At 40.0% G+C, this 13,602-nt stretch overlaps 1 protein-coding gene across 1 annotated transcript in view; it reads right to left on the bottom strand.

Annotated features, from left to right (window-relative positions):
- Positions 1-1,834: 1,834 nt before the first annotated feature.
- The window catches only part of NFE2L2 (nuclear factor, erythroid 2 like 2), a 35,101-nt gene continuing 23,333 nt past the window's right edge, over positions 1,835-13,602 (bottom strand). The window contains exons 2-4 of the mRNA XM_034786190.1: positions 3,005-3,274; positions 2,732-2,824; positions 1,835-2,425 (exon numbers count right to left, since the gene is read on the bottom strand). Coding sequence (XP_034642081.1) covers positions 2,216-2,425; positions 2,732-2,824; positions 3,005-3,274 — 573 coding nt within the window. The 3' untranslated portion in view covers positions 1,835-2,215. The remainder of the gene's footprint in view (positions 2,426-2,731; positions 2,825-3,004; positions 3,275-13,602) is intronic.

The raw sequence follows: 13,602 nt of genomic DNA on the forward strand, positions 1-13,602 counted from the left end.
TAATTCGAATTGCTAAAATCGATTTTGGCGCTACTCCGCTCGTTGGGGTGGAGTACAGAAATCGATTTAAAGGGCCCTTTACATCGAATTAAATGGCGTCGTTGTGTGGACGGTTACAGGGTTAATTCGAATTAAAGCTGATAAATCCGAATTAAAGTCGTAGTGTAGACCAGGCCTAAGGGGCAGTTTCTGGGGACTGCAAGTCCTAGCAGAGGATGAATCTTCTTGTTCTCAGCAGAATCACTAGGTAGATAACATAGCATTCTGGCACCTGTAGCGTCCCAAAATCATACCAATAAACCAAAGGAAAGACTTGCTGCAATAAGCTCCTATTATACGGAAGCTAGATGCATCCCTCCTGCTCTAGTAAATTGCCAATATGGATCCTGATGCTGCCAAATCTGAATACACCTTAAGCAGCACCATAATACGAATAGATATAGTATTAATATAGCCAACTTAAAACCACTGCATATGATTTACCGAATGATATCAGCAAACAACTATCCCTTAAATTTCAAACTATGGAATAGATTTTTACAAGATCTTTGGTCTTTTAGGTGGTACTCAATGAAGCAGCTGTTTGGTGCAGAGAAATTTAATTTACTATGTAATAAAAAACAGTACTAACATGGGGCTTTACAAACATTAATTTAACCCACATACACTAATGTTAACCAAAAGTAAGTGTTGAGCACTATTATTTTGATGGGCCTGATTGGCTACAAAAACAACATTCTTTCCAACAGGGTAGCAGTCTTAACATTTATGGAAGGAAGCTGGTATCAAAGTATGCCTTCTGTCCTTTTAGAATTAGGCAATTACAAAAATAATTCTGGTCCTCTTAAAGAGGGCCACACACTGATTATTTAAGCACAAATAAAATCATACCTAAACTAGGATTTACCAGATGTGAGACCTTTTGTTTTTCCTTTCTCAAACTTAAATCTCTGTCTTCTCCCTGAAAATTTGTTCAACTTCTACGCAGAATTAGAATAGTGACATTTAAGGGTTTTTTCTTTTTTTAGTTTACTTTTTGTATTGTCAGTTTCATTGTTGCCCCTGTATAGTCACTCAATTCCCTGTTTTGGTCGTGTGGGTCTTTCACACAACAAACAGGGAAGATTTAAAAACAAAACAAAAAACACACACCACAGGAAAACTGATTGTGAAAACACAAAAATTAGCAAAAGGAAGATAGGGTCAGAGCAGATGTAGTACCGGATATTGCTTTCTAACTAATTTTTGTTAAATTGACTTGCTTTCTCATTGACAGTGTGCTTTTAAGCATTCCTTTGATTGGTTCGCAATCACAAAGCTGCTGTTTTTTGGCTTGTGAAAAACATTAAAATAAATAATTAAAAATAAACTAGTCTAATTTTACAGTCCAATTTGGGTGAAGTTCCAGTAAAAACACAGCAGAGGTGATTAAATAAATAAGCTAGATAGTCTCTGAAATGCTAAGATTAGTAAAAGAGCAAAGTGATTTTTAGCCTGACGTATTCATTGCATGTACAACACCTAACAGAGTTTGATTGTAACTGAAATACAAATAACGTTTTCATAGAACAAGCAGCCATAACTAGTCTCTAATATACCAATATTATTATTTTAAAAGCTTTTTTTCTCCCATGATGGAAGATAAATGCAAAATCTAAATAAATGCAACTTCAAAGTTTCTAATATTAATTGCAAAGACGATCAAGAAATGCCAAGTTATGACCCCCACCACATATGCAATATTCTGTTTTGTGTTTTATATATACTGTAATATATTAATGTAAATAATATAAAGTTAAACATACTACTTAAAAGTATTTGTGGTATAATTTGGGGATAGACTAATGGTTGCTGTAGGAACCATAATTTAGAGGTTCCTCACATTTCTGCAGGTACAATTTCAAACATGACAGTGCAGTAACAGGTTTCTGTATTTAACACAGAGCCAGCTCAAGAATCAATAAAAATAGAAACATTATGGCCAGGAAGACAGCATATATTTTCATACAGTATTAGGTAAATAATCCTCCTCTCTTGAAGTCTCCCCTCTTACATGGCTTTTGATTAATTATATTTTAGATGCTCAATGTACACTGATTTACAAAAACCCTGCAGCTCCTAGCCTGATGGGCTTGTTACCATTCCTTAAGAATGACTGCACTGTTATTGTTTTGAATTCTTTGGAGATGTTCTCCCAGAATACTCTGCCATTCTTTCAGCTGCTGCCTACATTAACCCTTACCTGTAGTTCTGGAATGGACAGTAATTCTTCCCAAACTTGCTCTATGTTTTGCATATTATCTACATCAGCGACAGGAGATTGAAGGATTGATGATTCAGGTGGCTGAGTCTGATTAGAAGTAATGAAGATTGGGTCGCTATCTATATGAGCAGGTACCAGCACTTGAAATGCAGCCGAAGAAACCTGGAATTTTATAAATATACATAACTCTGTAAGGCATCAAGCAAAAGCCATTCTTGGTGCTCTCTGTATTATACCCATATAACAGATCCATACGTGTCCCCTTGAAAGAGTATTAGATAAATATAAATCACTATATTTTGCCTAACATATAGTACAATAATGTGAAAATATCCCATTAAGACTCATCATAATAATAGAAATAAAAAAAACTGCAAATAAGTTGTGCAACAGATGTTATCATTCCCTCCCCCCCTAAAAAAACCACAACCAACCACAACTATACTAAGCGTTAGGTTGATATTTTACCTCATTATCTACAAATGAGAATGTTTCTGCCAAAAGCTGCATGCAGTCATCAAAGGACAAGGCATCTGCTTCTGGTTTTGAAATATCTGTAGTCTACGTAGGAAAAGATATGGGAAAAAATGTATTAGTTTATTTTTGGATGACTGTGAAGGTTTCTCCCTTACAAATACAAACTAAGTTTAGGTAACCAGCAGTTTTATCATCTTATTCACAAGAAGGAGAAATGAAGACACATATACATATCAGCATAAAAGAAAAATGACTGTTTTTTACCTTTGAAAAATTGGTTGGCATGCCTGTGTTGTCTGACTCAATGTGCTGGGCAGGCTGAATGGGAATAAATTCACCTGTTTCTTCATCCAGCTGCAGCTGAGCCAGTAAAGCTTTTTCTTGCTCTTTTTGGAGCTGTTCTTGTCTCTCCTTTTCAAGTTTCTTCTGCTTTTCGAGTTCATACTCCTTCTGTCTTTGACTAAAATCAAAAACTTCACGTCTTGCCCCAAGGTCTATATCTTGCCTCCAAAGAATGTCAATCAAGTTCATGTCCTGTGGGTAGGAAAGAAGATAATTTTTAAAAGACAACCTCCTCTACAGCAAAATTGGTTTAAAATGATAAAGCATAGTAATTCTGTACTAAACAGTTAAACTTGTGTAACTGTCTGAGGTTTTCAGGCCTACCAAATCACCTAAGCAATATGTACGTTTACTTCTAATTCCAACCATAGATTTTGTTTTTTCCTAAAACAGCTCCCAGTTTTATATACAAAATGTGAATAGGCTAGTTTCTCATTGTGGCAAACACATGTGCGTGCATGCGCACGCGCGCACACATACACACACACACACAAAATGTTTCCTCAAAGCGCATCAACACATTACAGTTGGTTATTGTAATGAATACAGTTTGCAAGATGTGGTCATTTGTCAGCCAGCCAAAAGGGTATAGATAGAGGAAGAATTAAGAGACAAGTGACTTAATATCAGCTGGGTGATTTCTTTCTGTATGTATTGCATAAAATTTCAAAGTTGATTAAACATACACCTCTACCCCGATATAATGCAACCCGATATAACACGAATTCGAATATAACATGGTAAAGCAGTGTTCGGGGGAGGGGGGGGGCGGGGCTGCGCACTCCGGCAGATCAAAGCAAGTTCGATATAACGCGGTTTCACCTATAACGCGGTAAGATTTTTTAGCTCCCGAGGACAGTGTTATATCGGGGTAGAGGTGTATATTGTAAGATGTCGAGTAATGACAATTAACCACTATCTATATATTGTAAAATATAAAAGTTAAAAAAAGCATTCTGTTATTTCATGCTATTAAAAATGAAAATTCATTAGAGGCTACAGAATTTCAAAGTCACCAATCTTACTACCATTGTACCTGGAGGAATTTGCACTAAACAAACACACAATTATTAACAATTATTACAGATTTGTAGTTTAAAGGTTACACCAGGTCAACCATATCAAAAGTGTTCCAGAGCTGGATTAGCACAGTTTGTATAAATTAACAAGTGCCAAATCTGACAATTGTGGTTCTGGCTCATCACTTAATAGAGAGAGCTTATAAAGAGGCAATTACCTTTGAAGTCAGATATCCCCATACATATTTAATTTGGAAAGTGCAACTCTATGTCGTCTCAGGATATAACTAAATTAAGTTCCACCATTGAGAAAATGCCACTTGATCAATGAATTTTGTTTGGTTATATAACTTTCCTTTTTTAGTTAATGAAAATTATATCACTATGCATTTTCTAGTGTTCAAATATTCACAATTTTTAGAGGCTGAAATTTTGGGTATATTTTAGTGTGAACAAAATCAAACATCCCAAGAGATCATCAACCAAGAAATTAACGGAGATGATGGAACATAGTTTATGGACATATAGTGCTAATATCTGTGATATAATAAGACTAATTTATGAATGGAATAGATAAGACAACGGTGTGTTTCAGGAAAAAAATTTAAAACTACACTTCAATAGTAGACACATGCAAACTCACTGCTTAGTCCTGAGCATTTGCATCAAGTTAGTACAACAGTAATATTACACCAGCATTCGTTTAATTAAATCAAAATTGTACCAGTTCAGATAGCAATCCCAGACTTGGGATAATTTACCTTGCCAAAATAGTAAATCAATAACTTTCTCTTATCTTTATAAACTAGCTTCAACTAGGGCACAAGTTTAAGGCCAAAATTTTAATAAGAGTCCATTTTGAAACACAGATAAGTTAAATAATCTTTGCTTTTTTCACTGAAATCTTCTCTGTACCATTAGTAGCAATACTTAGAGTTAGAATGAATTAGGATTTCTACCGATTATTAAGGAACTGATTATTTTTAATTAATTGGTATATTTAGAATACCTGCTTGTAATACAGAATATGCATTATTACCTATTTACATACATTACATATATATTTGATATACCTAACTGTAAAAGCAGAATTTAGTCTCTATGGCCAGCAATGAAGAAGCTGAAATTATTACAGTGGCTGTCCAAGACGATGGTTTGGTCTCTCCAGATTGGCAGGGTAAACTGAACTAATTAAATTGTGCAGTAACTGAAGATATTGTAATATGGTATGGCTTCATTAAGGGCCAGTTGTTTACCAGCTGCTCATCCTCTTTTCTTGTCACAGATTTCAAACTCCTTTTTAGTGTCAGAGCATTTGCAGTATGTTTTGGATAAACCTGAAGGATCTGTATTGTAGGGCACGTTTCTGAATTATTGATTTACAAGGCACTATGAGAGATTGTGACTCAAAACATTTTTCATATGATGTGTGGGAATGAGAAATCAACAGAGCTCTATTTCTCCCTGGTCTCCAACAGAGTAGGCCACTGGAATTACAGAAGTGTTAATCAGTTTCAGTTTAAATTTCAACAACAAAACTGATCAGAAAAAGAATGTGGGAGGTACACCTTGTTCTCTTTAGAGGAGAAACCCATAGCTTTAATATGAAAATGCATCTCCTAAAGTAGTGGTTTTCAACCTTTCTTCATTTGTGGACCCCTAAAACATTTCAAATAGAGGTGTGGACCCCTTTAGAAATTCAACCTGCGGTCCACGGTCCCCTACTATAGAAGTCTTAGACTGAAAACTGACTGAACAGCATTTAACTATAAATGTTGCACATGCTTGGCACAGCATGAGAAAGGGCGCTAAACTGTGGTTTTATATGCTAACATCACCAATTTCGGGTTCGGACCTGTAGGTGGGGGTATTCATAGTTTTGATTGATCAGAAAAACAGAATGCCTTTTCTGAGATCTGAACATTTATTTTCATAGTCACCTTTCATGACCCCTTAGACATAGTCTGCAGACCCCCAGGGGTCCACGGATAACAAGTTGAAAAACACTGTCCTAAAGCCATCAGCAATACCACTTCAGGCTGTGGGCTTCTAATCTCAAAATAAACAGTGCTGATCTGGATCAGTACCTGGGTGGGAGACCTCCAAATAAACTCCAGCTGCTCAAAGCAGCAGCTTAGGCATCTCAGTAAGCAATCTTCTTCTGAATCATTTAGAAGGAATGCACTATCATAATAATAGCGGTCCAGTGCTGCTGTCTTTTGGACAAGCAAATCAGAGTGCTGACCATCTGAGGTCACTAAACATCTCCCCCTTTTCAGAAGAGGGTGATTAGTCCCAGTGTCCTGACTGCATTCCAGAAGTGTTAGTTACACTCTGCACATCTGAATTCTCTCTATCTAAAACTGTTGTGCAGTATTGCTATATTTTGTTACACAGTTGCTGTGTTCCCCTGTGACTGCTTTTTCTCCCAGAGATACTTTACTTATACAAGCTGCACATATCCTAAAAAGTGCTTGAGGTGTTTCAATAGACAAAATTAATTCTATGTAGTCTGTAAAAGAGAAGGGCTTTGGAGTTCACTGGAATGAAAGGTGCTATAAAACTTAAATAATTATCCTTTTTAACACTAGTAAAAATTCAAGCAAATTCTGTTCATGGGGGAGGGTCATGTTCTACTCAAGGTATTTTAGATGTCAAAATTTGACTAGCAAGATATTTAAATGAAGACTACCTTTTAAATATACTATATATATTTTAACATTGTAAACCAATAACTTGAGTATTATTGCCATTAACAAAATGTACAGAAGTTTGGGCATTATTCCTAAGCATTAGGTCAAAATATAGGAAACCCTTAACAGTCTACTCTAAAGTGGTTTGATTAAAGCTATTTTAATATATGTATCTGACCCTTAAGAGTTATTTTCTAACTAACATATATTTTCTACAAACTTGTGTGTGTGATATGATAAGCCAGAGGAAGTGCTGATAGGAACAGCAGGTGCACACTAATGTCCAAACTAAATTAAATGCATTAAGAATTCCATATCAGATTTATAAATGGTACATGTACACACATGTCACTGCTGCTTTTCAGAGCCCTGCTTACCACATCCTTAATACAGAAGGCATTTACTGTAAGGGCTCTAGTGGTGCACCATGTGACTTACTTCACAAGTGGCTGTTTATTTCCTCTGATATGATGCAAGAGCTTACACAACTGAGGAGAGAACAATTGTTTGGGCAAAAGCTAAAAAGATGAATGCCGAAGGAAGAAGCTGGACCATCTCAGTATTAGGAAAATAATCTTATCCGAACTAGTTTTTCCATCAGGGATATTTTCCTCTAGTTTAGGCTAATAATTCAATCCTGCTTTAATTGAAGTAAAGGGCAAAACTCCCACTGATTTTAAGGGTGCAGGATTAGGTCTTTAAAACAAAACAAAAAAAATTTCCACACCTCAAAAAATATGTTTTAATGGAAAATGCAAAGCATTAGGTTATTCAATGTGTACGTCACATCCCTCGGTATCATAGTCCAACTATTTTGTGTTTCAAATGGAGCTGTGTGTGCACAGTGCCTTTGAAAATTAGGCGAACAATGATTTTGGAGGCTTTTCCTTTACCTATCTATAAATGGAGGAAGAACCACCTTTCCAATCAGATATGGATCTGCTTTTCTCTTCCATGGTCCATGCAGTAAATGTTGCCTTCTGCTCAGTGTTTGCTTTTTTATTCATTTAGTAATATGCTCTTCCAGAGTCTTTTCCAAACCACACTGCTAACTTATACAGCTTTGGACTTGTAAAGGCAGTTTTAATAAGATAAGCATAAATGTTAAACAGTTCACATTAAGCCACCATCTGGCCCCCAGTGGAAATTTTCATGTTTTAGATTTACATATCAGCATTTGCCATCTGGGTAGTCTGTTGTACATTTTATGTGAAACTCTGGATTGCAAAGTTGGACTATAAACTCTTATTGCTCTTAAGCAAACATATTTGCAGAAGGGTAAACAAAGGAGAGGGATTCTAATTTTTTATATATATATATATATATATATAATGTTGTATTGTTATTTTCATGGACTGGTAGGTTTGTGTGGTTAAAACAGTAATTTTAAAAACTGCTCATTGTGTTGGATTTGGGGTTTTTAATTCAATTTTTGGAGCACAAGACATTTCCAGGTAGAGATGATAAAATTGAAACATCTGATGGCATAAGTGGGGGGAGGGATAGCTCAGTGGTTTGAGCATTGGCCTGCTAAACCCAGGGTTGTGAGTTCAATCCTTGAGGGGGCCACTTGGGAATCTGGGGCAAAATCAGTACTTGGTCCTGCTAGTGAAGGCAGGGGGCTGGACTCGATGACCTTTCAAGGTCCCTTCCAGTTCTAGGAGATGGGATATCTCCATTATAAAAAATAAAGTGTCACCCTGGAAAACAATCCACCATCCCAAATGGAATTTTCACAAACCATTGTTATCTAATCCCTTCTGACAGGGCACATTAATGCTGTTTTTTTAAGCAGAGTCACATCCTTTGTCACAAAGAACCCTACATAAATTGGGACAGCTTTACCAATAGAGATCCCAAATGGAATGTGAATAGAAACAATATAGCAAAGAATGATGGGATGTCACATGTGAAAAAAATGTCAAGATAAAATTTCACACACACACACACACACACACACACACACACACAGGTTGGAGCAACAGATGCAGGGAGGGTTTACAGAGGCTATGAACTCAGCAGAGGGAAGGGAGCCCTAGCTTTAGACAACATTCAAATAAGGGGAGAGAACTGCTGCTCCCTTCAACAGGAGAGGGATGGGCAAAGCAGCTCAGGCGAGGAGTGGATAGGGAGCATCTAGAGCTGCAGCTGCGATCACAAGAGAGGAAGGGAAGTGAGGAACAGAGCAGCTTCGGAGTTACTACTCCGCCTACTAGGCAGAAGAAGAGCACAGGGCCAAGTGCAAGAGAAGGAGTTGGAAGCTTTTTGCTCATTCAGAAAAGGGGAACAGAGGAGCAACAATAGCAATGGCTGAGCCCCACTCCTTTTTGCCGGACAGGACTGATTTGTTTGGGCAGCGTGGGAACCACCTTGTCAAGTCTTATGATTTTATCACAAGATTCAATATTTGGTTGTTTGGTTTTATTTTTAAATACTTAGACCCTGGAATCTTATGATTAGGAGAAATTCTCATCTTTTGTTAAAAATACATTTCTAGCCCTCATGGTTGCAGAGAAAAGCTTGAAAACATGACCCCAGAGAACCCCCAAAGGCCCAGAAAGCAGATAAAACAAGAAAATGTTACATTCATTTTTAAAAAGTCTTGATTTTTAAGACCATCTCATAATTTTTGGGAGCCTGACTCATGATTTTTAAACATTTGGGGTTGGCAATAGTGGAGGTGGGGGGAAAAGAGGATTGTTTGGTGGTGGTGTAAAAATGACACAAAGATTTAATTGGGCACAAGAATTGACTGGGAGAGCAGAAGTAATTTATTTTGGAAGAATGAAGAGGCGGCAGTGTCAATGAAACCCGGATGGATTTGGGGACCTGGCTAGGGTGACCAGATGTCCCAATATTTAGGTGTTTGTCCCACGTCCCAACCAATCTTTGGTAGGGACGCAATTCTTCCCAATATTTCGCTCCGCGGGCAGCGCTCGGTTTTTTTTTTTTTTTGCTCTGCTGGTGGACCCACCCCCCCCCATGTGTCCCAATATTTTCTTCCTCTCATCTGGTCACCCTAGACCTGGCAGTTCAAGTAATCTGATTCCAGACCACATGAAGAACAAGTAGAGCAAGCTGTGCCTCATGAACAGTAGGAAGGCCAAACCCCGCCCTAGCCCAGCCATTATGGACCTGGCTGCTGGCCCATATTGTAAGCCAAGACATAACACTGGGTAAGTGGGGATATTGGTGTGGGTTGGGAGGTCAGAGGCCTCTCCTCTCTGTCTTTCGTACTTGCCTTAATGACCCAATTACTTAATATATTTTGACTGAGGATGAGTCAACACCCTTTGACCATTGCCTGCATAGGCTTCTGGATCACCTTTTATTTCTTCTGGACTCCATTGTGCCTGTCACTGCCATTACATCCTCTCAAAAAATAACATTAAGGGTGGGGGTTGAAATATTACATGAGAGGGGTCCCCCACTGTGCCTGAACCACCCCTGGCTTTACAGAAAGGCTGTTCCTCTTTATCTATTAGGTAAATTCCATTCTCTGTCCAGGTGGCTATTCCTGCTGCACATATTGGCCATAGGTCCCAACATACTTCATCCCCAGTTTAGAGAACTGAGATAGGCTCATCCCTTCACATTTCAATGTTTGTTTAGAAACAAACTGAAGTTAGACATTGGGAAATGTTTTATTCCACAGTTTGTCAATTTACCACACAGTTATCTAGACATGTATTTTAGCTTATGCCAGCTAAAACAGTTAATCTGATTAACTGAATCTAGAACCTCCCAGATATCATGCACCTGTGAATGTAGACTCATACTGTTTGTCCAAGTATAATCACTATATTCAACACACTGTAGCTCTTGTTATACACCAGTATGCTCTAATATAAATATACAGTTACCAGTATGCTCTGTTATAAACACAAAGTTATCTTGTCTGGATTGCCTAGTGTTAAATAAAAGTTGCTAGGAATGTTATCTTGGGCTATTCTAAATATGCATTGGAGGAGAAAGACATATTGATTAGTTGATTTTATCCTTTGGATGAAATACTCCACTAAAATCCTCTCTATCAACACCATTACTCCAGTGGTGAATGATTAATATATTTTGTCTGCAATTAATCTTCCTGGAACAATTTCAATTCATTCAAGGTGTGAGTGGGAGAACTGTACTCACTTGCTCCTCACAATTTGATACTCTTCCCCAACAACATACATTAGTATATAATAGTCTCTATCATGCCCAACAATACCGAGGGATCCTCATAAGTTTCCATATTTACAGGACAACGAAAGCACTAGAAACAAGCAACATTTCACACAGACCCCAAAAGGAGGTAGGGCAGTGTGATGGACAGGGTTAAGGAGAGCTGGAGAACTCACTTAGTGCTTCTGAATGATGAGCTAAAATCAATTTAGGATGAGACGCAGCTGGGGAGGAGCTGGACAGCTACTATAAAGGAGGGGCTTCAGGAAGCCTGGCGGACAATAGACCGTGGGATCCTCTCTTCAAAAGAAGCTCTGGCAAAAAAAGGTCAGGAAAGACATGGAGCAGGCCCCAGTGATGAGCCATGATTAAATGATCTGACTTCCTGAGAGAGCCCAGGAGGTATTCAAGAGAGCAATGGAAGGTCAAGCACAGGAATGCAGAATTTGGTGTAACTTTGTATCTTCACGTGGGATTTTTTAGAGAGGACTCCAGAGGGATCCCTCCAACCTCCTGATCTGAAACAGAGGTGAATGTAGAGAGGCTGTGGATTCTGGTACACAGTGGCTTGAAGAAGCTGTGGAGAAAGGCCTGCTGACAGGCTGAGGTGGAAAGAAGCCCAGGGAGATAGCAAGGGGTGGGTCTAAATAGAGCAGGCAAGGTCTGTCACTACAACATTCTTGGGTTGGAACCCAGAGAAGAGGAAGAACCTGGGTTTCCCTAGCTGCCACCAGAGAACGTGGCATGAAAACCCCTGATATAAGGGGATAAATTCTTGTGAAAGTCCTGAAATTAGTTTAAGTACCATAGGGTCTGCAGTTGGGAGCCTAAGGCATGAAAGGTCCTGGGATTGGTGGGATTTCGTTGCTCCACAGGGGGAGAGACTTTAAAGTGATCTGGCTGGAGGGCCAAGGCCTTAAAACTTAGTTGACCTAGCTACATCACTCAGGGTCATGAAAAATTTCATACCTTGTACAACGTAGTTAGGTGAGGCTGCACACAGCCCTGACACAGCGCAAGGACTGGCCTTGCCCCTCAATGCCAGATGCACCAAGTGTGGGTAGGCAGGCTCAGGAAGGCAGTATCCAAGTGTGGAGGGCTTAGTGCGGGGATCCAGGCGTCGGTTGAGAGGATTCTGTGTGGGGCAATCTGGGTGCAGGCGGCTCAGTGGGAGGATCTGGATGCATATGGATGCAATAGTTTTGGGTACAACAGTAATGGGATTCTGCAGGGGGTGAAGGTGGTTGGGGCGAAGCAGGGAGCCTGGGTTTGGGGGGGAATAAAGCTTGGAAGGGGGGGGGTCTGGATGTGGGATCCAGATGCTGTGCAAGTGGGGCTCAGTGAGGTGAGGATCCAGGTGCAGCTTGTTGGGGCTTGGTGGGGTGGGAATCCGGGGTGTGGGTGGTTCGTTGGGGTGGCTGAGGTGAAAGGGGAGTAGGGCTCATTGGGGGATGCAGGGGGTGAGGCTCAATGGGAGTGTCTGGGTAGGAGGGTGTCTGGACACATGGGGGTTAGGCAGATGGGGGAGCAGCTCTCTGTACAGGGATCCCTCCCCTTGCAGCTGAAGAGCGATGGGTACAGGAAGTGGCGGGGGGTTGGGGGGGGGGAGAAGAGAGAATCTGCAGCTTCCTGCAGCTAGGAGAGAAATCTGGGGGTAGGTCTGATGTGGCCCTGCATGCCATGCAGGGGAAGAGGAAGCCCCCGTCCTCCCCAGCCCAGCCAGGACTAGTAGCTGAGCCCGGTGCAGGGTAGGAGCCACCAATGGGGTCTTCCCCAGTCCTGTCCCCTACCCAGCAGTGATTTACCTCTCTGCCAGCTGCCCTGGGCACCCAAAACATATTGCTGGGGAGGGTTGCATGACTGCTCTTGTGGCTTTCCTTTGCTTCACCGTCAGAAAGTCATTTTTCTCTGGGGAAGCAAAGAAATCTGTGGGGATATACATTTTGCGCATGTGTAGTGGCACAGGATTCCCTCAGGAGTAGTAGATGCAGCTAAGTCAATGGAGGAATTCTTCCCCCAACCTAGCTACTGTCTTGAGGAGATGGATTTACCAGTGATAGAAAAACCTCTTCTGGCGCTGTAGAGCAGTGGGGGCTGGAGCAGCTGTTGGCAAGAGAAGAGCCTGCTATGCCATGCCCAGCCACAAGGTGGCTGTCATTCTACTTATAGGTATCCCCAAAAAACTTGAAGAATGTAAAATGTGTAAGACTGACCACAAAGAATAGCTATTCTAGGATGATAAAGCAATTGATGTGCAGGTCCAGTTTCATTCTTGCATTAACAGCTGCAGACACCTAATGCCAACCACAAGACAGGACCACAGTCGGTAAGCAATACCATCCCCACCACATAAAAGTTGAGAGGGAAGGAAAGAAAGAGACAAAAAGGGCACTTCCCTTCTCCTCTTTCTCACTGATATATTTTATACACAGAACCACATCGTAGTCACCATCCTTCTTGTGTGCAAAATAGACACAAATTCCCATCTCATTGTTACGCCTTACATTGCTTGAATGCCCGGAGCGGAGTATATTGCCTCATTAGCACTCCCTGCAGGTAAGTAGTGTAATTATATGATTGGCATTCTTTGCTAAGGCTGTTCAGAACACCAAGGATTAGATCCACAGCCGGATTTAGG

The sequence above is a fragment of the Trachemys scripta genome, chromosome 11 (genome assembly GCF_013100865.1).
Source record: "Trachemys scripta elegans isolate TJP31775 chromosome 11, CAS_Tse_1.0, whole genome shotgun sequence".
Taxonomy (NCBI): domain Eukaryota; kingdom Metazoa; phylum Chordata; order Testudines; family Emydidae; genus Trachemys; species Trachemys scripta.